Source organism: Lytechinus variegatus, chromosome 13, assembly GCF_018143015.1.
Source record: "Lytechinus variegatus isolate NC3 chromosome 13, Lvar_3.0, whole genome shotgun sequence".
Lineage (NCBI taxonomy): Eukaryota > Metazoa > Echinodermata > Echinoidea > Temnopleuroida > Toxopneustidae > Lytechinus > Lytechinus variegatus.
Genome location: NC_054752.1, coordinates 9,983,399 through 10,010,644, shown reverse-complemented (window position 1 = coordinate 10,010,644; position 27,246 = coordinate 9,983,399). Strand labels below are relative to the sequence as shown.

Here is a 27,246-nt window from a genome sequence, read left to right as displayed (position 1 = left end):
ATTTGTCTTGGTTTATGAGGATTTCCTTGTTTTCTGGGACAATCCCAATTTTTGGACAAGCGCCTCTACTGCTGAAGAAGATTGAAAGCAATCAAAAGGGAACAGACCTGCCTGGGCTGGGGCCGATTGCACGAAAGGCCGGGTCTTTGGCTTTGCAATTGCAAGGACCATCTTTCGTGTCGCCCATTTTGTAATTGTATGATGCGCCATGTGAAATGCATTTCAAATAAAATATCTGCAAACATACTTTATTCGTCCATTAAATAAACAAAATATTTGTTTATAAAATGTGATCTGATATCTCATGAAATTGCATTATAATTTTGATTTAACTGTTAAAGCAAGCAAGGAAGCATGCGAATTAATATTTAGTTCATCATAAATTTCAGAAACACCCCGCTTATTATTATTATAGCATCATAAAAGATGGGCAACACGAAATACCCTTTCGTACAATCGGCCCCTGAAGCTGTGCAGGCCAGTTGACATTGCCATTATTGGCCATCCAAATGAGCCATCGATATGCTCACACACACACGTGCGGGCACGTGCTAGGAATGGGAGTTGCTTGCTGAAACTCTCTACCGCGGGCCCAGCCAAGAGCTCCAGCTCGCGCTCGCGAGACGGCCCGGGGGATTTATGTGGTAAACACCGATGCAGGACAGACCGCGTGCTTGCTCAGCTTGCAATCTGACTCGCCCGCGTGTTTATTTTCTATTTTACTTTGCAAAGCAGCAATTGTCTGCTTGATCTTACGCAAATGGAAAAAAATTATTGATTATGACTTGAAAATGCACACTCTAATATTCTCAATTCCAGATAATGCAATTTTTTATTGTTTTTACTCACTGGATCAGCAGACTGCCGACTGCCGGCTAGCGACCGACGGGTTTCCATTCTCAAGTCGTTCTCTGATTGGTCAGTTAAAACAGTGCGGAGCACGTGTGTGTCCGTAATGGCTGTGTGATGCGAAGCGTGGCGAATGCTGTGCTAGGATGTTGTGCTATAATACTCGTGTTCTCTGGGAGTGAGGGCATAGACTAAAAATCCAGTCGTTTTATTGATTTTAATATTGCAATAGCAACACACGTTAGCACAAATGACTTGAGATCAGGGATGGGTTTAATTTGTTATTGTGTGTGTGTAAAGGGTTGGAGTTTCTTATAGCTCTATGGGCTTATAATTAACCGACTCTCTTTTCCCCATTCCAAGCTGATCCTATCACATCATTTTTTTAGAAAAGGTCTTTTAATCCCTTTCACTGAATATTTTTTTCCCCAGTGTATTAAATCTGCAAATACATATCAGTTTAAGACAGTCTTCACTTGTGTTTAATTACATCACACAATGTCCACTGAAAGGAACATGGAAAAATGCCAGTCAATTGAACATATGTTAAGTGGATTATGAAAATGGAAACATGCCGGTCAAAATATGTTCAAGTGTATAATAAAAATGGAAACATGCCGGTCGATTGACCATATATTTCAGTGTATTATGAAAATGGAAACATGCCGGTCAAAATATGTTCAAGTGTATAATGAAAATGGAAACATGCCGGTCGATTGACCATATATTTCAGTGTATTATGAAAATGGAAACATGCCGGTCCATTGACCATATGTTCAAGTGTATGATGGAAACATGCCGGTCGATTGACCATATGTTCAAGTGTATAATGAAAATGGAAACATGCCGGTCCATTGACCATATGTTCAAGTGTATGATGGAAACATGCCGGTCGATTGACCATATGTTCAAGTGTATAATGAAAATGGAAACATGCCGGTCGATTGACCATATATTTCAGTGTATTATGAAAATGGAAACATGCCGGTCCATTGACCATATGTTCAAGTGTATAATGAAAATGGAAACATGCCGGTCAATTGACCATATATGTTCCAGTGCATAATGAAAATGGAAACATGCCGGTCGATTGACCATATATTTCAGTGTATTATGAAAATGGAAACATGCCGGTCAAAATATGTTCAAGTGTATAATGAAAATGGAAACATGCCGGTCGATTGACCATATTTTTCAGTGTATTATGAAAATGGAAACATGCCGGTCCATTGACCGTATGTTCAAGTGTATAATGAAAATGGAAACATGCCGGTCGATTGACCATATATTTCAGTGTATTATGAAAATGGAAACATGCCGGTCCATTGACCATATGTTCAAGTGTATAATGAAAATGGAAACATGCCGGTCCATTGACCATATATTTCAGTGTATTATGAAAATGGAAACATGCCGGTCGATTGACCATATATTTCAGTGTATTATGAAAATGGAAACATGCCGGTCAAAATATGTTCAAGTGTATAATGAAAATGGAAACATGCCGGTCGATTGACCATATTTTTCAGTGTATTATGAAAATGGAAACATGCCGGTCCATTGACCGTATGTTCAAGTGTATAATGAAAATGGAAACATGCCGGTCGATTGACCATATTTTTCAGTGTATTATGAAAATGGAAACATGCCGGTCCATTGACCGTATGTTCAAGTGTATAATGAAAATGGAAACATGCCGGTCGATTGACCATATATTTCAGTGTATTATGAAAATGGAAACATGCCGGTCCATTGACCATATGTTCAAGTGTATAATGAAAATGGAAACATGCCGGTCCATTGACCATATGTTCAAGTGTATAATGAAAATGGAAACATGCCGGTCCATTGACCATATATTTCAGTGTATTATGAAAATGGAAACATGCCGGTCCATTGACCATATGTTCAAGTGTATTGACTTTATATGTACCAGGGTATAATGAAAATGGAAACATGCCGGTCAATTGACTTTATATGTACCAGGGTATAATGAAAATGGAAACATGCCGGTCGATTGACCATATGTTCAAGTGTATGATGGAAACATGCCGGTCGATTGACCGGCATGTTTCCATTTTCATAATACACTGAAATATATGGTCAATCGACCGGCATGTTTCCATCATACACTTGAACATATGGTCAATCGACCGGCATGTTTCCATTTTCATTATACCCTGGTACATATAAAGTCAATTGACCGGCATGTTTCCATTTTCATTATACCCTGGTACATATAAAGTCAATACACTTGAACATATGGTCAATGGACCGGCATGTTTCCATTTTCATTATACACTTGAACATATGGTCAATGGACCGGCATGTTTCCATTTTCATAATACACTGAAATATATGGTCAATCGACCGGCATGTTTCCATTTTCATTATACACTTGAACATACGGTCAATGGACCGGCATGTTTCCATTTTCATAATACACTGAAAAATATGGTCAATCGACCGGCATGTTTCCATTTTCATTATACACTTGAACATATTTTGACCGGCATGTTTCCATTTTCATAATACACTGAAATATATGGTCAATCGACCGGCATGTTTCCATTTTCATTATGCACTGGAACATATATGGTCAATTGACCGGCATGTTTCCATTTTCATTATACACTTGAACATATTTTGACCGGCATGTTTCCATCAGTTTCATAATACACTGAAATATATGGTCAATCGACCGGCATGTTTCCATTTTCATTATGCACTGGAACATATATGGTCAATTGACCGGCATGTTTCCATTTTCATTATACACTTGAACATATTTTGACCGGCATGTTTCCATCAGTTTCATAATACACTGAAATATATGGTCAATCGACCGGCATGTTTCCATTTTCATTATGCACTGGAACATATATGGTCAATTGACCGGCATGTTTCCATGTTCCTTTCAGTGGACATTGTGTGATGTAATTAAACACAAGTGAAGACTGTCTTAAACTGATATGTATTTGCAGATTTAATACACTGGGGAAAAAAATATTCAGTGAAAGGGATTAAAAGACCTTTTCTAAAAAAATGATGTGATAGGATCAGCTTGGAATGGGGAAAAGAGAGTCGGTTAATTATAAGCCCATAGAGCTATAAGAAACTCCAACCCTTTACACACACACAATAACAAATTAAACCCATCCCTGATCTCAAGTCATTTGTGCTAACGTGTGTTGCTATTGCAATATTAAAATCAATAAAACGACTGGATTTTTAGTCTATGCCCTCACTCCCAGAGAACACGAGTATTATAGCACAACATCCTAGCACAGCATTCACCACGCTTCGCATCACACAGCCATTACGGACACACACACAGGCTCCGCACTGTTTTAACTGACCAATCAGAGAACGACTTGAGAATGGAAACCCGTCGGTCGCTAGCGCTAGCCAGCAGCATCAGCAGCGGCGAGAATTCTTGTTTCACGTTTATTAAAAAAATTTAAGTTGACTATTGCGCAACATTGGTGTCATCGAGAGCTGACTGTCATCGACATTCTGTGAAATATATCAATATTCTGAATGCAATGGGAAAACGGGATCGTAAAGACGGTGGTAAGTATGCCCTATTACTTTTCAAGAATGATATCATATTACTTATGTATGAGAAAATTGTCGGTAGGCTTTAAAAATCATTACATTTCCGTCACTTTTCGGGAAGTGTGAAACTGAAAGTTTACTTCAGTCCCTTACATAGAAAACTGTGTATTATACTTGGAATGCGGATAGAAACGCGCGCGCGCAGAATCCATTGCGATCAAGACGTGTGTGATTATTGCACCTGCATGCTACATGGGATAAACACGTTTTTGTGAAACTGTGTATGAATTTCACATCGACTCAGTCGCCTGATATAACATACTAGGGGAGCCGGGAGTCACATCTTGTCCATTTCTTGTAAAACAGGTTGTCACAAAAGAAACTCTTCTCCCAGCTCGGCTCTTTAATTATTCTTTAGGAAGTTTAGCTATCACAGTACATGTGCATATAGAGAAGATGTCACTCGTACATCCCCGAAAAAGTTGACATCTTGAAAATATTGAGTTTCGCGAGATTTGACTTCCAGGTTTTATTTCTCTCTCATATCATTGCCATTCAATGAAACATCAAATTTCTTTCTTTGAGAACACGATTTCGAGTTTGAAAAGCTGTTTTATAAGATGGCTAAGTAATTTGCAGCTTGCTGATTGGTCAAAGCGTACCTCGTGATCATTCGCGAAAAGTGTCTATCCCTGCACGCCCGTGCAAATTTCGCGCACCCAAATTGTCTAACCCACGGTATAGTGCAATTTCAAAATTTTTGATATTTGATTTAGATCTATTTCATTATTTCTTTCTCATATAAGGTGCTTAAAATTGCGATCGAAATTACTTAGCCATCTTATAAAAGGAATAACGCATTTTACCCGTCGTTTTTCAGCGATATGCAGTGCACTCGAGGTTTCTTCTTCGCATGCACACTCCACACTCGCCTCCGGCTCGTGTAGAGTGCGCATGCTCAGAAGAAACCTCTCGTGCACTGCATATTCGCTAAACAACTCCGCGGAATGCGTTATTCCTATATTGTTGCTGGAAATGCGAAACAGGTTACAAGTAACTGCAGGAACAACTGTATTTTTCTAGTAGATACGGTATTAAGTATAAAGGTATAAAGTGTTTTTTGAAGTGATCTTTAGTTTGCATAATTCATGAATATGTACAATTTTTGTTCGCCCTTTATCAAAGCTACCAAGTCTCACGCATTATGCGTGAGACTCGAGCATTTTGGACTCTTATTCATCCCCTCAAATCTCTGTCTCACGCAACTATCACAGCCTATCCCCATATACATTGTACACAATATCTGTGATCTCACTCAGATTCACAGAAAATCTCACGCATAGCTGGTCTTTGAACTTGGCATCTCTACTTTATTTATCTTTTATTTCTCAGGCGACTTTTTCTTGATGCCGATGTATGAATTGAGGAAGGTTTATTCTTCAAGCGATGGTTATTTTCCGAGTTCACAAATGTGTCGCATATCGCCTGCAAATCTAAAACACAAGGCGATGTCGGACTAATGAATCATTATTTTTCTTGAGTTTTAGCGAGGATGAACTGGCATTAATAATGACCCTTTTGAAATGGTTGTTTGATATAAATAACAATTTGTACCTCTAATGAATAACAAATGTTGCATTGAACTTGTGCAGTGATGAGGTTAATTGAAATGAATAGACCGAGTGGATCGCGATCGAGCTCTGTGACTTTGTGTCGCTAGCTAGTGCATATAGGCAGCCAAGAGGGCCAAAATTAACAATCTCAAAAATCTCAATCAATTATTAATCTACATATGGCGTGTTTGTGTGTTCAAGTCATGTGCAATCATCAGGTGTGAAGCCAAAGGAGACAAAGCGGGTATGTCAGCCCCCTCTTCAAATACAGTATATATATTTTGACAGCGAATGGGTTACATCAGGGATGGAAGGGGTATCTCTCTTTTCAAACATAGTATTGACACCAGGGGCCTGTTGCATAAAACTTTTTACCTGAGAAAACTCTGGTAAAAACTGAAAACTAAGGTTAGTCTGATTTCTGCCATTGACTTTAACACAGGGCAAAAACTCTGGTAAAAACAACCTGAGTTTTCTCAGGTAAAAAGTTTTATGCAATGGGCTCCAGGGGTGGATCTAGGATTTTCTAAGGGTGGGGGCACATTTTCCCAAGGAAAAAGCAAAAAAATTGTTTTCAACCAAAAATGAAGTACGTTTCTTCTACGAAAAAAAGTGACAAGCAAAAAAAAGTCCTCACTTTCAAGGGGGGGTGCACTTAAGTTTTCACAGCATTTAAATTTTGATTTTGCCTCTCAATGGGGGCACGGGCTGGCTGTGCCCCGTTGACACGAGAGGTTAGTTACACCCCCCCCCCCCCCCCCCCGGCACCCCAATTTAAATACATACCCTGTACATGACCAGTGGAGGATCCAAAGGGGGGGGGCACATCTTACCCACCCTCTTGAGAGCCATTATAAAAAAAATTAATGTAAAATGCACGCGTACCCTTCCCCTTTTATTAGTGGCTGCAAGCCCCAAAACAATATTTTGGGGGGTCCACCTGAAAAAAAAAAGTTTTATCAATCAAAATTGTAGGGGGCACCCATCTAGAGGGGACCCAGGGAAAAAAAAATTGACAAGGGGAAAAAAAGGGTTATCAACAGAAAATTTAGGGGGTCCAATTTTTTACTCCTCCCCCCCCCCCTTCATGCAGGTATATCCTGGACCCACCTCTACTCCAGCCTTTGAACAAAAGAACTTACACAATTTATTCAATTAATGAACAAAAGAAACAAGACTGGTCAGAGTACTTGTGTGCTATATGAAGCCATCTTAATCTTTGAGGACAACAAAATGGCTGAACTTGAAAAATGTAAAAACATAGCAGTTTCAGAGACATCAGAAATACATCTGAGCAGTAATGTCTTTATATAAATGTAACAGGCGGAAACTGATGCAGAAAGATGACACACGACACCATTCCTTGTGTTTTGGTTCGTTTAATATCGATGAGTCGTTATATACAAAATTCCAAAATTTCCAAGTACAGCAACAAAAGATAAAGAAATAAAAAAACCTGCAAAAACCAATGAGAATAAAACAATTAACTAGAATGATAATAATGTTTGAAAAATGCACAAAATAGAAATATACACATATTTGCTTGTGACTCTAAGATAAAACATTCATCAATATGACGTCAAGTAGACTCGTAATAATAAATGATAAACATGTTGTCTATATCCATTCATTAAAACTTATTCAATATTGCCTGAATTCAACTCATCTAATCACAAATTCAGTTCCTCCATCGTTATGGATAACTCTTCCAACAAATAAATGAAATACATCCATTAAGTGAAATTTACCAAACAATTAAAATATGCCAACAAATTAGCATTGAAATACAGTGGTTAATAAATGATAACCACTCACCCTGGCAATCTGGCCTAGAGGACCATATTTCCTCTCGTGATAGCGTCACCCGCTACACGAATGTCATGTCAAATACCTTTAAAAGGAAAGTAACAATTATTACACATAGTAAGCTGCCCTTTACTCTGAAAACACAAAACTGAAACATTGAATTTACAATTCAATAACCAAAATCTTCAACTCTAAAGATCATTTTACTAAATCGTCTCACTATAAGATTAGAACCGAACACATTTTATAACTACATACTACAATCAAGTATACAAGTACAAGTAATTAATATAAAACATAACAAAATGACATAAAAATCATCTGAAGTAACAAAGACAGATGCATACCTATCAAATTATTTAATTCACGATCCCCTTTAAATTAAGACAGATTACATGCTATGCTAGCAAAGATAACACTTTAATATAACCTAACCTCTTATTCAAAACAATAGAAAATAGCATAGTTAACCAACTTTATAAACTATTGTTCAAACCTAACAGAATTGACAAAATAAGATAAATATCTTGCCTATAATTCTGACCCAAAAATGAAGAAGCCTCTCTGCCTGCCCCATGAATGGGGTGCAGTGCAGGAGTAAATTGGAGCAAAAATCCTTTCTCCCTTTTATGCAGTTATCACTTTCCATTCACAGATGCTAAGCCTTGACCATAATGATCTACGTCATACAAGCTCATAGCTCTGGAATGTGATGTTTTGACCTAAAGACCATTTAGCATCACTCTTACCCAGAAAGAGTGTGAATCATACTTCTTGAAAAGCATGAAGATTGTTAAACATTTCTACTTTCTACTAATTCCTGTGCACTTCCTGTGAAGGCATCTATTACTTACAGACAAATGATTAAGAGTAATGAAAATATATGAATTTTCAATAAACAGTTCATTTTGACCTGTTACATACTCCCCTGCTTAATTGAGTGACGTCCCGGCACTCACTATACCAAAATTATTACAAATTAAAGTCCTACTTTAGATATCACTACCCAGAGATGCGCGTTCCCAGTTACAGAACAAATCAATTTACAATTAATCATGACATTAAAGATATAAAGCCAATAATCATCAAATACAGAATATGAAAATCTCGGCAATAACACGGTATTGGCGAACCCACACCACTAATACAAACTTCCTGGTCTCGTGACGAGAATAAACACAGAAAACATATCTAGTGCAAAAACTCAACTGTTTCAGTTTTCAAGTACACTCCTTATTATGTAATACTAGTCTCATGTTGAGGTTCCTAGCATTAACATTCCAAGTGCTTCCTATACTGATCTTAACAGCTCCAGAGTTTATACCAACCAATTGTTTAGTTATCGACATAAACCTTCACAATCCATGTATCTCAACGAATAACAGACCATTATATAATTATAGCCAGTAAATCAATCACTACAATGTCATCCTTAAACCTCCCAAAATATACCTACTTATACTTCAAGCTGATTCAAACTTTTAAAAAATTACAAGACAATAAACAAATAACAATTACTAGATGTTTCCCCAAATCTTAGCAATTTCCAATGGAACAATGGTTCACCAATATAATATACTGAAAAATCTCATAACTTATGACTAATTCTCTCAACTACCACTGCGTCCTTTACAGCCTCGAAGGTTTACAGAAAAACAAAGGTAACAAGAAAACTTTCCTGCCCCAATAGTCACTCCAGTATCCCTCTAATGCAATCCCGGTCTCAGATTGAGGTTCTCGAGATTAACATTGATACGTTATCCTGACTAAACCTAGCAGTACTCCTAGCCAAATCCCAGTTACAAATCAGAAAGATCAGCATATTACAATATGATAACCATTATAACACACAGACACGTGAAAGTAAAACACTTTCGTCAACACGTGGGCTCCCCTACTTTTTCAAAAGTAGCCCTATAAAACTATCAAATACACATTCTGGATTAAACAATTAACATTAATTCACGCCATAGCTTAATTCAACCGAATATTAATCAAGACCCAAAACTAAACTTTAAAAAGTTAACAAACTTCAAGTATCAGACAAAGAAACCCTCAACTATTCATTAATTAATCATGTTTGCGAAACCCAGAGCTTCTCTGCACATACTGTACTCCCTCCTATCAACATATAAAATACTGGTGTCTCTGGCCTCCTACACCCCAATGTGTGGTTCCCATCCAACCAGCCAAAATTACATAAGAAAGGGGGCATGGACTGTTCCAAAACACAACATTACCATGACAACACAAAATGAACCTTGAACAGTACTCAGTATTCCCTTGACCAAAGCCATTTGGTCTGAAAACTCTTACAGGGTATCTCTTAAAATACCTTCCCACTAGTATTAATCCCTATCAAATACACTTGTAGCCCCACATTATTTTAAACCAACTACATTTTGGCTACAGCATTCTCACTATGCACACACACAATACATCTTAAACTTAAAGCTACGTTCATATTTACAAATCAAGATGTCCACGGATGAGCTCCTCAGAATGTCAGGGTTTGAACTTGGTTGTATCCAACGACGAACATCGATCCTGCTGACAACGCCACTTGTAACAGGCGGAAACTGATGCAGAAAGATGACACACGACACCATTCCTTGTGTTTCGGTTCGTTTAATATCGATGAGTCGTTATATACAAAATTCCAAAATTTCCAAGTACAGCAACAAAAGATAAAGAAATAAAAAAAACCTGCGAAAACCAATGAGAATAAAACAATTAACTAGAATGATAATAATGTTTGAAAAATGCACAAAATAGAAATATACACATATTTGCTTGTGACTCTAAGATAAAACATTCATCAATATGACGTCAAGTAGACTCGTAATAATAAATGATAAACATGTTGTCTATATCCATTCATTAAAACTTATTCAATATTGCCTGAATTCAACTCATCTAATCACAAATTCAGTTCCTCCATCGTTATGGATAACTCTTCCAACAAATAAATGAAATACATCCATTAAGTGAAATTTACCAAACAATTAAAATATGCCAACAAATTAGCATTGAAATACAGTGGTTAATAAATGATAACCACTCACCCTGGCAATCTGGCCTAGAGGACCATATTTCCTCTCGTGATAGCGTCACCCGCTACACGAATGTCATGTCAAATACCTTTAAAAGGAAAGTAACAATTATTACACATAGTAAGCTGCCCTTTACTCTGAAAACACAAAACTGAAACATTGAATTTACAATTCAATAACCAAAATCTTCAACTCTAAAGATCATTTTACTAAATCGTCTCACTATAAGATTAGAACCGAACACATTTTATAACTACATACTACAATCAAGTATACAAGTACAAGTAATTAATATAAAACATAACAAAATGACATAAAAATCATCTGAAGTAACAAAGACAGATGCATACCTATCAAATTATTTAATTCACGATCCCCTTTAAATTAAGACAGATTACATGCTATGCTAGCAAAGATAACACTTTAATATAACCTAACCTCTTATTCAAAACAATAGAAAATAGCATAGTTAACCAACTTTATAAACTATTGTTCAAACCTAACAGAATTGACAAAATAAGATAAATATCTTGCCTATAATTCTGACCCAAAAATGAAGAAGCCTCTCTGCCTGCCCCATGAATGGGGTGCAGTGCAGGAGTAAATTGGAGCAAAAATCCTTTCTCCCTTTTATGCAGTTATCACTTTCCATTCACAGATGCTAAGCCTTGACCATAATGATCTACGTCATACAAGCTCATAGCTCTGGAATGTGATGTTTTGACCTAAAGACCATTTAGCATCACTCTTACCCAGAAAGAGTGTGAATCATACTTCTTGAAAAGCATGAAGATTGTTAAACATTTCTACTTTCTACTAATTCCTGTGCACTTCCTGTGAAGGCATCTATTACTTACAGACAAATGATTAAGAGTAATGAAAATATATGAATTTTCAATAAACAGTTCATTTTGACCTGTTACATAAACAAAAGAAAGAATTGTCCAATAATTATTATTCTCTCCCTTACATTTTCAGAATCCAAGAAGTCAAAGAAATTCAGAACAGACTCCCCTGAAATTGAAAATGATGACTCACAAGGACCTGATGGTATGTACCTATGAATTTCTTATCACTCTTCAGGTCGGCACGGACGTACATGTACGCCACAGTGCCGGTCGAATTGATTAACCACTATACGTACATGTCCATGCAATGTTTTCCCAGGCAAAGTTAGTTGCTAGCTCGGCAAGCAAATGGTCAATGTATTTCTCTTTTTTTCATCTATTAGAGGATCTATTCATATTTAAATCAAGGTTACACAATGAATAACATTCAAATAAAAAATTACAAAGTTGATCATAAATCAAGAAACCATAATTGTCACAGTTATCACAGAATCAATTTGAATTTCTGATGTGAATGTTAATAACCCATGACAGTAATTCATCCTTTTTGTTGGTCTTTTTTCTAGCAATGTAGGCTTCTATCTGTTTTTGAATTTCTCTGACAAATGCCCATTTTAAAACCTTCCTTTTTTTTCAGTTCCTGTTATCTTCCTATCCAAAATAACCTTATGAAAGACCAAAATACGATCTTTACAAATGTATTGTATTATATGATCATGTTCCATAGTGAAATAAAACTTTATAAAGCTTAGGGAATGCGTCAACATTTCAGTGTATCCATTTCTGCATGTTATTTCCCTGATAGCTACGTTCATTCCCAAGACCGCAAGTCGTCAGGTAGAGGAGCAGGACGATGGGGATGAGGATGAGTTTGGAGCCAAAGATTACCGCAGTCAGATGGAACTCAAGAAGGACCATGGTTCGAGACCCCTGTGGCTGGTAAGTAAAGACACCTCGGCAAATTTCTGAACCAGTTTGTTAGCATCTTCAAGCAAGTGTCCTGGTGACTTTGTGAATATATATCTAGAGGTGTTGTGGCTCTGTGGATGAGTCGCCAGACTGTGAGCCACAAGGTCCAGGTTTCAGTCCCATCGCAGTACTCACGTCTTTTGTTACTTGGCGTTTATCTACATTTGCCTCTATCCACCCAGGTGTAGTAAATAGGAACCGGTAGGGAGAAGTTCCTTGAATGCTTGAGCACCTTATCACAGTATCCCCACTGAAGCTGGGGTAACAGTATTTTGCGCTTAGAAACATTGTATGAAGCGATACAAATGTTGCATATTATCATTATCATTTAGAAAATATCCTCTTTATTTGAGTTACAATGTTTTGCATGTTGTTTGTTGACAATACCTCTCTGATATTTTGTCTCATTTCATTTGTCTTTGGTAGGCCCCTGATGGACATATCTTTTTAGAATCCTTCTCACCAGTCTACAAACATGCTCATGACTTCCTTATAGCTATCTCGGAACCGGTATGCCGACCAGAAAACATCCATGAGTACAAGTAAGTCTCATTCCTGTATTGGTCTAAAAACACCAGGGCTGGTATTCAATTCTAAGTATTGATTGGCTACTGCTTGGCAAAGCAAAATGCTTATCATATTCAATTCATGTCTAAGTAATTAACATTATCATACCAACTTTAAGCAAAATACATGGGAATATCTGTTTGATATTACATTTATTCAGAGGCATGCATTATTCATTTTATTTTTACTTGAGAGACTGACTGCATGCTCATTGTATGCAGCAATGTCTGTCAGTCTCCAGACCAGTGACATCATAGAGTACCTGAGGAGACTTAGCAAGACATTTATTCACAGGCCTGCATTATTTGTTTTATTTTTTTTAACAGACTGACTGCATACTCATTGTATGCGGCAGTGTCTGTCGGTCTCCAGACCAGTGACATCATAGAGTACCTGAGGAGACTTAGCAAGACTACCATCCCCAATGGCATTGTGGAATTCATCAAGGTAAAAATCAATGATCATTGCCTTTACATATGGATGGCTGTACATGCCATTATTTGTTTCCACTGGTAATGTAAATGAGTACTGGATTTGCCTATGGATGGCTGTTCATGCCATTGTTTTTCGTTGATTTAAACGGGCAGTGTATTTAAATCTGATGGCCATACATGTTCATGATGCTCTTTCTTTTCATAATTAATAGAAATGGTTAGTGTACCTATGGATGGCCATACATGCCACTGTTCGTTCTCGTGTTAATCTCTGAAAAGTTATGCAGAACAACACAAATGATGATGTGGATGATAATTTGTTTTCCCAAAAAATGATATGTCTTTACTAATTAAAAATGAAATAACAAATTTCCTCATTTTAGACATTGGTTCCTTTACATTTGCATTCATGTTTAACTAATTTATGAAACGATCAGCCTTTGCTTCTTGTTTGATCATCTGATTATTTGTTTTATTTCCAGCTATGTACTCTTAGCTATGGTAAAGTAAAGCTGGTCCTGAAGCACAACAGATACTTTGTTGAGAGTCCTTTCCCTGTAAGTGATACTCTTGCTTTTTATGTTATATTGTTCAAAGTTTGATATTGAAATGTTTAAAAATAAGTGAAATTTTATCTATTGAAATTATCATAAATGCCACATATGCATGTAGAGTAAAATTAATGCATTGAATCCAGGGGATTTGGAGGGGGACAGTCCTCGAAGCTTCTGCCAGGACGTTGTCCCTTGAACTTCAGCCAGTTAAACTTGGTAGGCACTAAACATTGGCTTGTCACAATCCTGTTAGCTACTATATTTGAATGATTTTATAATAATGATAATAATATAGGGTATTTATATTGGGCACATATCCACCTTGTTAGGTGCTCAAGGTGCTCCTATATTACCCGGCTAAGCTAGGCGTTCATAGCGCACACAGCTTTTTAAGGAATAACTTCCTACCGGTACCCATTTACCTCACCTGGGTTGAGTGCAGCACACTGTGGATTAGTGTCTTGCTGAAGGAAATTATGCCATGGCTGGGATTCGAACCCACGACTCTCTGTTTCAAAGTCCGAAGACTAATCCACTGGGCCACAACGCTCCACAAGGTTCAAATTTATGTTGTAAACTCTGAAATAAATCTCAAAGTGAATATTCTAGGAGACTTCTGGATTTGTTCCTTTTTTTGAGTTCAATTGATACAATCCTGTCATTTATTACGTTATCAGTTATATTTTGCTGTGATATTATGTCTAAGCTAAATATACAGTTAATCAGCTCAATCTTTGGTTTCTAATAATAGGATGTTTTGCAAAAGTTACTGAAGGATTCAGTAGTACAGAAGTGTCGTCTGAGATCAGATGTTAACGAGGAAGAGAATGAAGATGGCTTTCTTGTGTCCCAGAGGGCAGCGGGAGGCTCATCTGTACTCAAGGTAATAGTTTGTTATATACCATTCTCATACAGTTGTTATGACATTTTATAAAACATCATTGTGCTTAAAAATCACTTTCAATATTAAAGAAGTGAATAAAGATGGCTTTCTTATGTCCCAGAGGGCAACAGGAGGCTTATCTGTATTTAAAGTAATATAGAAATATATAACACTCTTGTAAAGTCAATATCATATATTACACCTCATTGTGTTTCAAATGGAATTTGGATTCTATTACATCTATTTTTAGTATTTTGTCATTGGGTTTCGTAGGTTCAAATGTTACAGGACATTTTTTTGAAGTCTTGTTCTCACAATACCTATAGAACAATTTTGATTTCCAACTTCAAATTTTGTTAATGTATGCATATAGAAGTGACAATGATCTGCCTAGTTTTGGTGGTCACAAGGTATGAGGTCAAAGGTCACAGAGGTCATTTTGTACATCGGAGTATCTGATACTCCCGACAACCAGACAACCATTAGGGGGATCATCTTCAAACTTGGCATATTTGAGGACATTTGAAGTGAAATGTCACAGAGGTCACTATTTTGATATTTCAGAAGGAAGGTGTGAAGAATTTTGGCCCGACAATAGCTCAGACACATAGTTTGACTGTATGCCGATAGCGTACAATGGAGAATCCATCTAGTTTGGTCCTTTGACTTTATTTTGTGATCATTACCAGAAATATATTTTATGTTTAAATTATCAATTTGTCTTTGAAGATATTTCACTGCTTTATATAGACATAATGAGAATTTACATCCATTTAGAGATTCTCGTATTATTCCCCTGCCAGTTGAATGCTCCAAACTCCAAAGGCAAACCCAACGAAGGGACAGATTCGCAGGAAACGGGAGGAGAAGGGGAAGATGAAGCAGAGAAGATCCCGACAGACATCTTTGATTTTTACGATAAAATAGATAAGGAGGATGAAGACGGGGATGATCTGACTGCCGTCTCGTTTGAGGTCATTCAGGATGAAATTGAAAATTTGCAAAAGAGGTGAGTTTGCTAATAAGAGGATCGTCAAAACCAGAATGACTAAGATTTTTAATCTTAAAAATTCCTACGGATTAGAATAAAAAGGATGCGTACAACATTTGTATCTGACTATTTATGATATGATTATTTGCTTGTTGTAATTTTATTCCCTGCTACTTTTTCTCTTTTTCATTCCATTTTTCCTCAAGAGTATTTCATCAGCATTTGCTCTTTTACAACTTTTCTTGATTTTGATTGGCAGAGAAGCAAAGAAGTCGGATAGAACATCCGACAAGCTCATGAAATGACTTGGCAGATATCTAACAGTTACCATAGTAACAGTCAGATACCTATGCTCTCTCTCTTTAATATTTTTGGTTTCTGCTGTCTCGCTTTGACTTTTCTTTTCCCCTTTATTTTTTTTTCATTTCGTCATTCTTGCACATCTCTTTTCTATAACCATCCAACTCTATTTGATTTTTTCTCTGTCTGTTTTCCCACTCAGATGCATCGAGTTAGAGTACCCTCTGTTAGCTGAATATGATTTCAGGAACGACACAAGGAATCCTGACCTCAGGTATGACATTCATTTATATTTTTCCGTTCTCCACCGAACCGGGGGGTTGATACATACCATGGAAACCTTGATTTTGATTGGCTGCTGCAGGGCTCGAATGACCCAAGGCCTTGGCTTCCGATGCCATTGGAATGGGCTTGATGCTGCTCCAAATATTTGTAGACTTTAGGCCAAATCAAGTGCCATTTTTGCATGAGTCCTTGGTGCCTTGCAGTAATTCCATGCTTATGTCCCATTGAAAAGTACAATTTACTTTTGATGCCCTATGGCTGGCCTTGGATGCCCCAAAGTGAACATTGCCATTTGTTATAGCAGTGCCCCGTTAGTAAAAAACCTAGCCTTGCCCCTTAGAATTCTTGATTCGAGCCCTGAATCAGCTTGCATGCCAGATCTGAAAAAGAAGTCAGACAAATTTCTAACAATTCAAAGAGTTTTTCTGACTTATTTTTCATATCGAACATGCCATCTTATCTTCTGTGTTCAAGTCAGAAATGTCTGTACATGATGTATTTTTATTCCATTTGCCAAAATTGATCTGATACCAACCACTGTCCTACATCCATACTAAAGGCCATGAATGCTGTGGTGGGATTTGAACCCTAGACCTTGTGGTTCAGAGACTTACCCACTGAGCCACGACACCTCTGTGTATGTAGATGATGTATTTTATCTTGTTCTATTTGACAGCATTGATTTGAAACCCACCACCGTCCTACGTCCATACCAAGAGAAGAGTTTAAGAAAGATGTTTGGCAATGGCAGGGCCAGATCAGGGGTCATCGTACTTCCATGTGGTAAGCAGAAACGATAATAGTATGCCATTCTAGTGTCGCACACACACTTTATATAATGTACCTATGAGCTTCCAAAGGACTTGGATATTGTTACCCTTGCACACTGTTACCCTTTCCAGGGCAGGGAAATTTTTAATGCTTTTTATTTTTAGAACATATAATTAACAATATAGCAAAAAGATGATAGCAATATAATCAAATATAAAAATTACAAATTCAAACTGAAGTGCAATTTCAACAAGTTAGAGTCAATGTTGTAGAAAGAATAAAAATTTGTAAAACAGCTGGTTCCTGTTTCATATAGACGTGATATAATAACAAATGCAAAATTTCTATGACTTTACTATCAACCAATCAAATTGGATGATTTCAGTAGCTTTAAACTGTAATTGCAAATTTGTGATTGTAGCAAGTTTTATGAAACAGGGCCCTTGTGGAATTAGGAGAACCTTGCACCAACCATGGTTTGTTTTTGACAGGTGCTGGCAAGACATTGGTCGGGGTAACTGCTGCTTGTACGGTCAGGAAGCGCTGCATGGTGCTGTGTACGTCGGGAGTGGCTGTAGAGCAATGGAGATCACAGTTTAGGATGTGGTCTACAGTAGACGATGCCATGATCTGTAGGTTCACTTCAGATGCTAAAGATAAACCGATGGGTAAGTGTGGCAAAGGATTATTGTGTCTTGTACCAAGTTTGTACTTTGGATTTGTGGAAACAGCGGATGGTTTTCTTAGATTAGTCCTTTATTGATGAGGAGGAGGAGGGTGATGATGACAACGGCGACGATGACGACGATGATGATGATGGTGATGATGGTGATGATGATGATGATAATAAAGATGATGATGATGATGATGATGATGGTGGTGATGGTGATGATGATGATGACGATGATGATGATAATGATGATATTGAAGATGGTCATATCAATGACTTTGATGATGGTGAGGAGGATGATGATGATGCAAGTATGCAAAGTATTTGTTACATGCATCATCAAGGTCAAATTTCACCTAAGATGAACAACTTTCTGCGATCCAAAGAGATTTGACTTCACTGACTGGTATATGTCTGTTTATTTGTTTAGGCTGCAGTATCTGTATCAGTACTTACTCCATGGTAGCTCATACTACAAAGAGATCCTGGGAAGCAGATCAGGTCATGCAGTGGCTCCAGTCACAGGAATGGGGGCTTATGATATTAGATGGTAAGTAAACATACTATCATGTATTTAGATATCCAGATTAAAGACACATTTTTGCCAAATACAAATAGCTACGCAGCTCCGAAATTATGGAACCAACTTCCCCTTAGCAATAGAATGACCCAGTTTGTTCCTTCTTTCAAAGCATTATTGAAGACACATCTGTTAAAGGAAGCTTTGAATTAATAATAAGATAATCAATTTTAGTTAGTATAAGCAGTAGGAGTAACCAAAGCGCAGTAGAGTATATTTATCATTTATTATTTCATGGGGAAATATGACTGAATTCAGGTGCATAACTTGTGTCAAGTAATATAAGTTTCATACATGTATTTTTTTGTAGAATGAGAATTATGGCCAGCAGATGTTATGTAATACTGCCAGAAATTCAACCTGTTGCTTTGTGGTAAAGTCATTATCTCATTTTATCTTGCCTGACAGTTGCCCAGGGTTAATCAGGCATGGCACTGATGAAGTGTTGGACATGTGAATGAATATTTATTGACAGTCTGTCCCTGGTAGTTAAAAAAAATATATATTATTTTTAATTCATTTAGTCACCTTTTTTTTAAAAGAATATCATTATCATTCATTTGTTCCAGAGGTGCACACAATCCCCGCCAAGCAGTTCCGTCGGGTCCTGACCCAGGTCCAGGCCCACTGCAAGCTGGGACTGACGGCTACCTTGGTCCGGGAGGACGACAAGATCGCGGACCTGAACTTCCTGATCGGACCCAAGCTCTACGAGGCTAACTGGATGGAGCTGCAGAATCGAGGTTTCATCGCCAGGGTCCAGTGTGCTGAGGTCTGGTGTCCGATGGCTCCGGAGTTCTTCAGGGAGTACCTGGCCATCAGGACGAGGAGAAGATTGGTTAGTGATTACCCTAATCATTTTTATCAAGTAGTTTAGATGAATTATTGCCACCTGCTATAGTGAAATTGGTGGTTTCTTGCTCTTGCCTTTTAATCAGAGGGTCGTGAGTTCGAATCTCAGCCATGGTATAAACTTCCTTCAGCAAGGGATTTGTCCATACTGTGCTGCACTCAACCCAGGTGAAGTAGATGGGTACCTGGCAGCATTAATTCCTTGAAAGGAAGCACCTGATCTGGTTAGCTGTGCTAAAGCCGGGGTAATAGTACATGTATGCAGCCTTTAGAAACATTGTATTAAGTGCTATATGAATGTTGCAGATTATTATTGTTCTCATATTTATTTGTGTGATGTGAAAGGCTGCAGAGCAAGTTATATATTTTTCTGAATTAACAACTGTGGACCACTATGAATACAAAAATCTTACACAAAGAGGGGTTGTAAAAATAGTTGAAGAGAACCATCGAAAAAGAATTTCTCTGTAGCTGCAAGTACAGGAAGTGTAAATGGTAATACTATTACATTGATATTTTTTCCTCTACAGTTGCTGTATGTGATGAACCCGAACAAGTTCCGTGCATGCCAATTCCTCGTGAGATTCCATGAGCAGCGGAACGATAAAGTGATCGTCTTCTCGGATAACGTCTTTGCTCTCAAGCATTATGCCATCGCCATGGGGAAGTAAGTATTACCCAGGGAATAATTTTACTTCTTAAATTTTATTAGCATTTCTAGTTGTTATAGAAAAGCTTCCTACTATTTCTGTACAGTCCTATGTAAAAAGAAAATTGCTACAAGAAGGGAATTTTATATAGCAGTGAAAAAAAATGTGGAGCAAATTGTGATGTTTGCATTTTTCTAACTTTGTAAAGCTATAATAGATGAATTATTTACATTCAATATTTGTATGTGAAGTACTGAAATTCGACAGAGATGTAAATTCTGTATGATTTTCGTATTCTTGGCAAACCAATTACTCTGACTTTGATGATTATTTGACTTATGGAAGGTTGGTTTATGCAGGCTGTTTGTTCTTCAGAATTCAGACGTTAGCCTCCCATTCCCTGTATTTCATGCATTTATGATGCAGGCCCAAATGAATATATTTTTGCATGTCTTTTTCTCTCACATTTGTGCTGGGTAGAGTAGAGTGTGAAATGTTTTCTTTTCATTTGTTGGAGCGTTGTAGCCCAGTGGATGAGTCTCATGACTTTCAAACAGAGGGTCATGGGTTCAAATCCCAGCCATGGTGTAATGTCCTTGAGCAAGAAATTGATCCACATTGTGTTGCACTCCACCCAGATAATGTAAACGGGTACCTAGCAGTAATTTATTATTTAACAGCTGCTCTGCTAAAGCCAGGGTTATTATAGTGAATTATTGTAGATCGCTAATAGAGACTCCTGATAAAGTAAGTATTGAGCACTATGTAAGCAAGTATATTTATTTCCATTCAGACCATACATCTATGGACCTACGAGTCAGGGAGAGCGGATGCAGATTCTGCAGAACTTCCAACATAATCCTGCCGTCAATACAATCTTCATCTCAAAAGTAAGTTGTATTTTGTTCTCGGGGGAATTTATAAGTGTTTGATGTATGGAATGCCATTCAGGGGGTAGGAATGGCTCCCTTCCTTCCTACTCTCCTTCCTTGGAAACTAATTCGTGTACAGTAACCAAGGGAAAGGGGCTCATCTTGTTCCGCCTGCTGTGACAGGAAATACCTGTAATGTGAATTGCAAAGGTTCTGGTCCAAAAATTGAAGATGGCTCTTAAACGGAATATAAACTCAAAGAAAACAAGGGTTAATGTGCATTATACCTCTTTTATGATTGCCACATGGTATAAGGAGGAGGAGGGCAGGAGAAATGGGTGGAAGAGATTGGAGAAGGAGGGGGAGGAGGAGGCTGGGGATAAGAGAAAGAGTGTGTTTCACACATTGCATGGTAGCCTAAAATGAAGAGGTACTGTGGTTTCTGGATGCATATGGTCCCCAATATGATACAGACTGACATTATCTTCAAGAAAACTATTCCTTGGTTTTTGATTCATCCCAATAGGTTGGTGATAATTCCTTTGATCTCCCCGAGGCCAATGTATTAATCCAGGTATCATCACACGGCGGTTCTAGAAGACAAGAAGCTCAGCGGTTAGGACGTATTCTAAGAGCTAAGAAAGGTCAGTCTTCTAATATCACTTTAATTCATTGTAGGTTGCACCTATTAAAGGTTAGGCTCACCCTAACGTAAAGATTATTTTCATAAAAGCAGGAATAAAATCATTGTATTAGTGAAGGTTTGGCAGAAATCCATGAATAATGGACTTCAGTTGTTTTTTTTTTGTTTTAGAATTTTGATCATCGTCAGGTTGGAGATATAAGGGCCCGTATTCTGAAGTAAGGTTTAATTGAAACTCTGGTTTTAAGTTGTGGTTTAACTATGGAAGGCCAGTTGTTACATAAATCTCTAACAGCAGAGGTTCAATGTATCAGCTCCTTTGACTTTCAAAACATTATTAACTGCCTGGGAAGGATAAGTATGACAGTTTTCTTCACCATTAAAGAATTAGTAAAGAGCACAGTAAACATGAGAAGCATTCACTGTAAAAAAAATTTTTGAAATGTTTGGCTTCCCATAATTTTAGTTAGACCATGGTCTAAGTTAAACCCGACTTCAGAGTATGGGCCTATGAATTGATGCAGAGCCTCGAGGTTCGAGCCCTGGTCACATCTTCCGGATGGAGATGTTAAATGTCAGTACCAGACTTAAATAATCATGTCTGATGGATTAAGGAATCTTAGAACTCTTGTTGGAATGCTCCCAAAGGGGTGGAAAAGTGCATTCATTGTGTGCTGGCATGCCCGGATCCAATGGCCATGGTAGTAATAATAATAATAAACACTTAGAAACATTAAAGCTATATATAAACGTAGCTATTATCACTGTTGTTATTATTACACATATTAATTAATCAATTGATTCAAACAGCATAAAATTCCTGAAACAAAATTGATTGTGGATGATAATCTTCTTATTTCTTACAGGAGCTGCGGCAGAGGAATACAATGCCTTCTTCTACACACTCGTGTCACAAGACACTCAGGAGATGTTCTATTCCCTCAAGAGACAAAGATTCCTTGTCAATCAAGGGTATAGCTTCAAGACTATCACCAAGCTAGCTGGAATGGATCAGGTAAGATTGCAGGAAACTGCCATTTGGTCTAATAGCATTTGGTCTAATTCCAAGATAGATCATGTAGGGAATGGTATACAGCCACTTGGTCTAATAGCATTTGGTCCAATTCAAAGAGACAAAGATTCCTTGTCAATCAAGGGTATAGCTTCAAGACTATCACAAAGTTAGGTGGAATGGATCAGGTAAGGAGTGCAGGAAATGTCCATTTGGTCTAATAGCATTGGTCTAATTCCAAGATCGATCATGTAGGTTTTTGTGGTGTACTACCACCTGGTCTAATAGCATTTGGTCTAATTTTAAGAGACAAAGATTTCTTGTCAATCAAGGGTATAGTTACAAGACTATCAAAAAGTTACGTGGAATGGATTGGGTACAGCCACTTGTTCTAATAGCATTTGGTCTAATTCTAAGAGACACAAATTTCTTGTCAATGAAGGGTATAGCTGTAAGACTGTCATCAAGCTAGCTGGAATAGATAAGGTAAGGGGTGTGTAATAGCTATGTTGGTGTAAGGATGATTCATTCTCGAAAAAAAGGGTACAGTTCTTTGTGCCACCCATCTTTTCGCGATTCCTGCGACAACTTTGTCAAGATAGGAACATGATCGAGGCTAATTTCTTTCTCAAAAGTCACTTTTCCTTGGTTTTTGTGGACGCCCTGTATAATAGATGAGAGTATCTTTGTTGTTTGTGTGCAGTATTCGACCAAGCAGGAGCAGCAACAGCTTCTACGACAGGTTCTAGCTGCTTCTGATGCAGACGCTGTGATGTTTATCTCTAAAGTCTGTTTCCCTTTTTTTTGGACGCCTTGTATAATTGATGAGAGTTTCTTTATTGTTTGTGTGCAAGAGAACCTGAAGTACTCTTCCAAGTAAGAACAGCAACAGCTTCTACAACAGGTACTTGCTGGAACTGATGCAGACGCTGTGATATCTATCTCTAAATCTGTTTTCACTCTTTTTTGTGGGACACCCTGTATTATTGATAAAGAGTATCTTTGTTGTTTTTGCGCAGGAGAACCTGAAGTACTCAACCAAGCAGGAGCAGCAACAGCTTCTACAGCAGGTACTAGCTGCTACTGATGCAGACGCTGAAGAAGAAAAAGTACCTGGAGACAATCTCAGAACAGGCTCTCAGGTGAATAAAAAGATCTCACTTTCTTTGTCCATTTCTGTGGACCACTGAAATCACGTAGGTGGTTTGAAATCCATGGTTAAACCCATGGTTTATGCATATTTCGTGTATAAATTATGCTTATTTACCACATATATTTTTAAAATGTCCAATGCTGATTCACGCTTTTGCCACAGCGTGCCAAATTGATGCCTGTTGTCATGGTTAAGTACGCTACTTTATTCATGAGTCCACTGTTTTGTATTAATGAGTCCACTCTTTAAACAGTGGACTCATGAATAAAATAGCATACTTAACACATAATCTGATTTAGGTATATGTGTTAGTATGTGTTAGTAGCATCCTGTGCACACAATCTGACCGGTGTACTCGGAAATTAAGTGCAACCATAAGCCACACATAAATGTTTGCGGAAAAACCCCCAGACTGAAGATTATTGAGGTTGCAATCCTAAGAAATCATGACATTTAGTGCATCAGAAGATTCTGCAAACAATTGATTTTTGTCTGGTATCACAATGGCATCTTATATCTACCTTGTACCTTTCGGTTAATTTTCCCTTCAGGGGCCCGTTGCATAAATCTTTTTACCTGAGAAAACGCAGGTTGTTTTTACTGGAGTTTTTGCCCTGTGCTAAAATCAATGGCGAAAATCAAACTAACCTTAGTTTTCAGTTTTTACCAGAGTTTTCTCAGGTAAAAAGTTTTATGCAACAGGTTTCAGTTCTCCAACAGAAAGGCTTATGAGAATGGTATTACTAATTGTTTATATTTTAGGTTTCGGGAGGGCCTTTGTAAATTTGTTTTTGAAGCAATCTTCACCTTTTGAAGTAAGATTTTCCTAATCATTCTGCAGACCTCATTTCGTTTCGCATTGATCTGTATGCCAGCTAATGGTATTCTTCCCTTATTATCCTGCACCATTGTGCATAGTAGTCTGTGTAGGTACTGTGATGCACTCGACCCATGTGAGGTGAATGGGTACCCAGCAGGATTAATTCCTTGCATGCACTGAGCGCCGGTGATGGTAGCTCGAGCTAAAGCTTGGGTAATACTAGCAGCGCTTTGTATCCTCAGTCAAAAGGCGGTTTATTAATACAGCTCTTATTATTATTATTATTAGGTAACAGAAATTCATTTTAGCTACAATTTCACTCTTCCATCATTTCTTGTGTCACAATGTACAGGTTGTCCGACGTGTTGGTAACATGAGTTCAATGTCCGGTGCCGATGATCAAGTCTACATGGAATACCAGACAAAGTCCTCCAAGAGCGTTCATCCGCTCTTCAAGAAATTCAGGAGATGATGTGGCCCAACTAGAACTTCTAGTGAGGACATTAAAAGATAACCCTGTTAAGGACAGATGATGACTTCAAAGTAGGAATCCAGGAGGGGAATATGGATCTGTATACAAGTTCTTTGAGGTTGCTCCAAGATGGACATGTTAAGAACAGATAATATCTTCTTAGAAGGCATTTAAGAGGGGAATTTGGACCTGTATACAAGTTCTTTGAGGTTACTCCAAGTTAGCCCTGTTAAGGACAGATGTGTTCTGAGAAGGAATTCACGAGAGGAAAATGGACCTGTATACAAATTCGTTGAGGTTATTCCAAGATACACATGTTGAGAACAGATGATATTGTCTTCGAATTAATTCAGGAGGGGTTCCGGTCCAGTCTCCCAAGATCTTTGAACCGCAAGCGAGGTTATCCTGAGATCTTAAGAACAATTCAAGATATATTTCTGTGAGCTTTGAACGATATATCTTCAAGAACAGATGAATTCCTCTATTTGTCCACTTTTCAAAATGTTTGGATGGTAGATTCTGTGAACTACTATTGAGTTCATTGCAGATCAACGTGCGAGGAACAGATAATATCCTCTGAAAATATAAATCCTATCGTTCAGAAAGGACTGATGCATTCAACAATGGTTACAGATCTGTGAAGTACTAGTGAGGTTGGTCCATGATAACAGATGATGGATGTCCTTTTAGAATCTTTTCCCTCTCTCTTCACGAAACTCATGATTTTGGAAGTATTTCACTTCTGCGAGCTACAAATGATGTTTATGAGAAACCATTGGAAGATCAGTCTCTATGATGTGGAAAGCATACTTTTTCCATTGTAAAGAAAAGACTAATCACAGAAATGAATATTAACTGGCTCTCATATGATTTTATCACTTTGAGCAGTTATTTCTGTGACAGGTAAAGGGTAGGTCCACCCCAATAAAGCTTAGTGGAGAAATTCCATCAAAATTTTAAATTGTCTTATTTTACATCCAAATTTGATTACTTTTTCAGCAATGTGCTTGATATTTTTTTTTAATTTTTTCAAAGACAAATCAACTTTTGTTTAGGTGAACTTGGACTTCAACTATGAAGGAAAAGTCAGCTAAGTTTTGTTGTGGAATGACACCATTCGTATGTCAATCGCATAGAGTTCAGAGTAGAACAAGGTTATGACCAGCAGACATTTTGGCCCAAATTCAGAAAGGTGGTTTTGCAAACCATTGGTTGAACCCATGGTTTATGCAGATTTCCTGTATAATTTACACTTTATTTACCATGTTTAAAAAAATGTACAATGCCAATGCACACTTTTGTCACAGTGCGCCAAAAACGCCTGTTGCCATGGTTAAGCAAGCTATTTTATTGATGAGTCCACAGTTTTGAACAGTGGACTCATAAAAAAATAGCTTGCTCAACCATGGCAACAGGCATTGATTTGGAGTACTGTAAAAAAAAATTGTGCATCAGTACTGAACACTTTTAATGAAAGTGGTAAATTAAGCATAATTTCTACAGGAAATTTGCATAAACCATGGGTTCAACAGATGGTTTTGAAAGCCACCTTTTTGTAAATTCAGGCATTTGTAATGCCACTGGAAATTACTTTTTGTCAAAATCATCAATTTTCCTCGACCAACAGTTGCCCAGGGCCGAGCAGGCTTGGCCGAAGAATATCTCACTGGAACGTCGAGTTTGCTTTCCCCTGTAGTACTTGATATGATTAGGATTTCAAATGTTTTTTCACATGTCTGGGCCCCATTGCATAAAAGGTACTATTAATGTAACTTTGCCATCCAATGCAATCCTTGATTTTGATTGGCTGATAAGCATTGTTACCATGGTAGTTACCATTGGATGGCAAAGTTACCATAATATTAACTTTTATGCAACGAGGCTCTGGTGGGCGTTTCATAAAGCTGTTCATAAGTTAAGAGCGACTGGTTATCTTTTTTAGTGGTAAATGGTATTATCATTAGCGATGGTTAAGCGCATAAGGAAGGTTCACCAGTCTTTCTTACTTAGAGTCGCTCTTACGAATAGCTTTATGAAATGG

General features: G+C 37.6%; 2 protein-coding genes across 2 annotated transcripts in view; one reads left to right on the top strand and one right to left on the bottom strand.

The window, feature by feature from the left end:
- The window catches only part of LOC121426306 (nucleolar MIF4G domain-containing protein 1-like), a 29,776-nt gene extending 28,842 nt beyond the window's left edge, over window positions 1-934 (bottom strand). The window contains exon 1 of the mRNA XM_041622547.1: window positions 850-934. Coding sequence (XP_041478481.1) covers window positions 850-897 — 48 coding nt within the window. The 5' untranslated portion in view covers window positions 898-934. The remainder of the gene's footprint in view (window positions 1-849) is intronic.
- Window positions 935-4,271: 3,337 nt separating this feature from the next.
- On the top strand, window positions 4,272-26,471 carry LOC121426120 (general transcription and DNA repair factor IIH helicase subunit XPB-like). Its single transcript, XM_041622288.1, has 19 exons — window positions 4,272-4,422; window positions 11,858-11,929; window positions 12,533-12,666; window positions 13,123-13,238; window positions 13,590-13,710; window positions 14,180-14,254; window positions 15,003-15,134; window positions 15,938-16,143; window positions 16,628-16,699; window positions 17,387-17,493; window positions 17,973-18,149; window positions 18,582-18,701; window positions 19,301-19,569; window positions 20,114-20,250; window positions 21,027-21,123; window positions 21,632-21,749; window positions 22,615-22,763; window positions 23,780-23,902; window positions 25,086-26,471. The coding sequence occupies exons 1-19, from the start codon at window positions 4,395-4,397 to the stop codon at window positions 25,203-25,205; spliced, it is 2,373 nt and encodes a 790-aa protein (XP_041478222.1). The 5' UTR covers window positions 4,272-4,394; the 3' UTR covers window positions 25,206-26,471.
- Window positions 26,472-27,246: the final 775 nt, after the last annotated feature.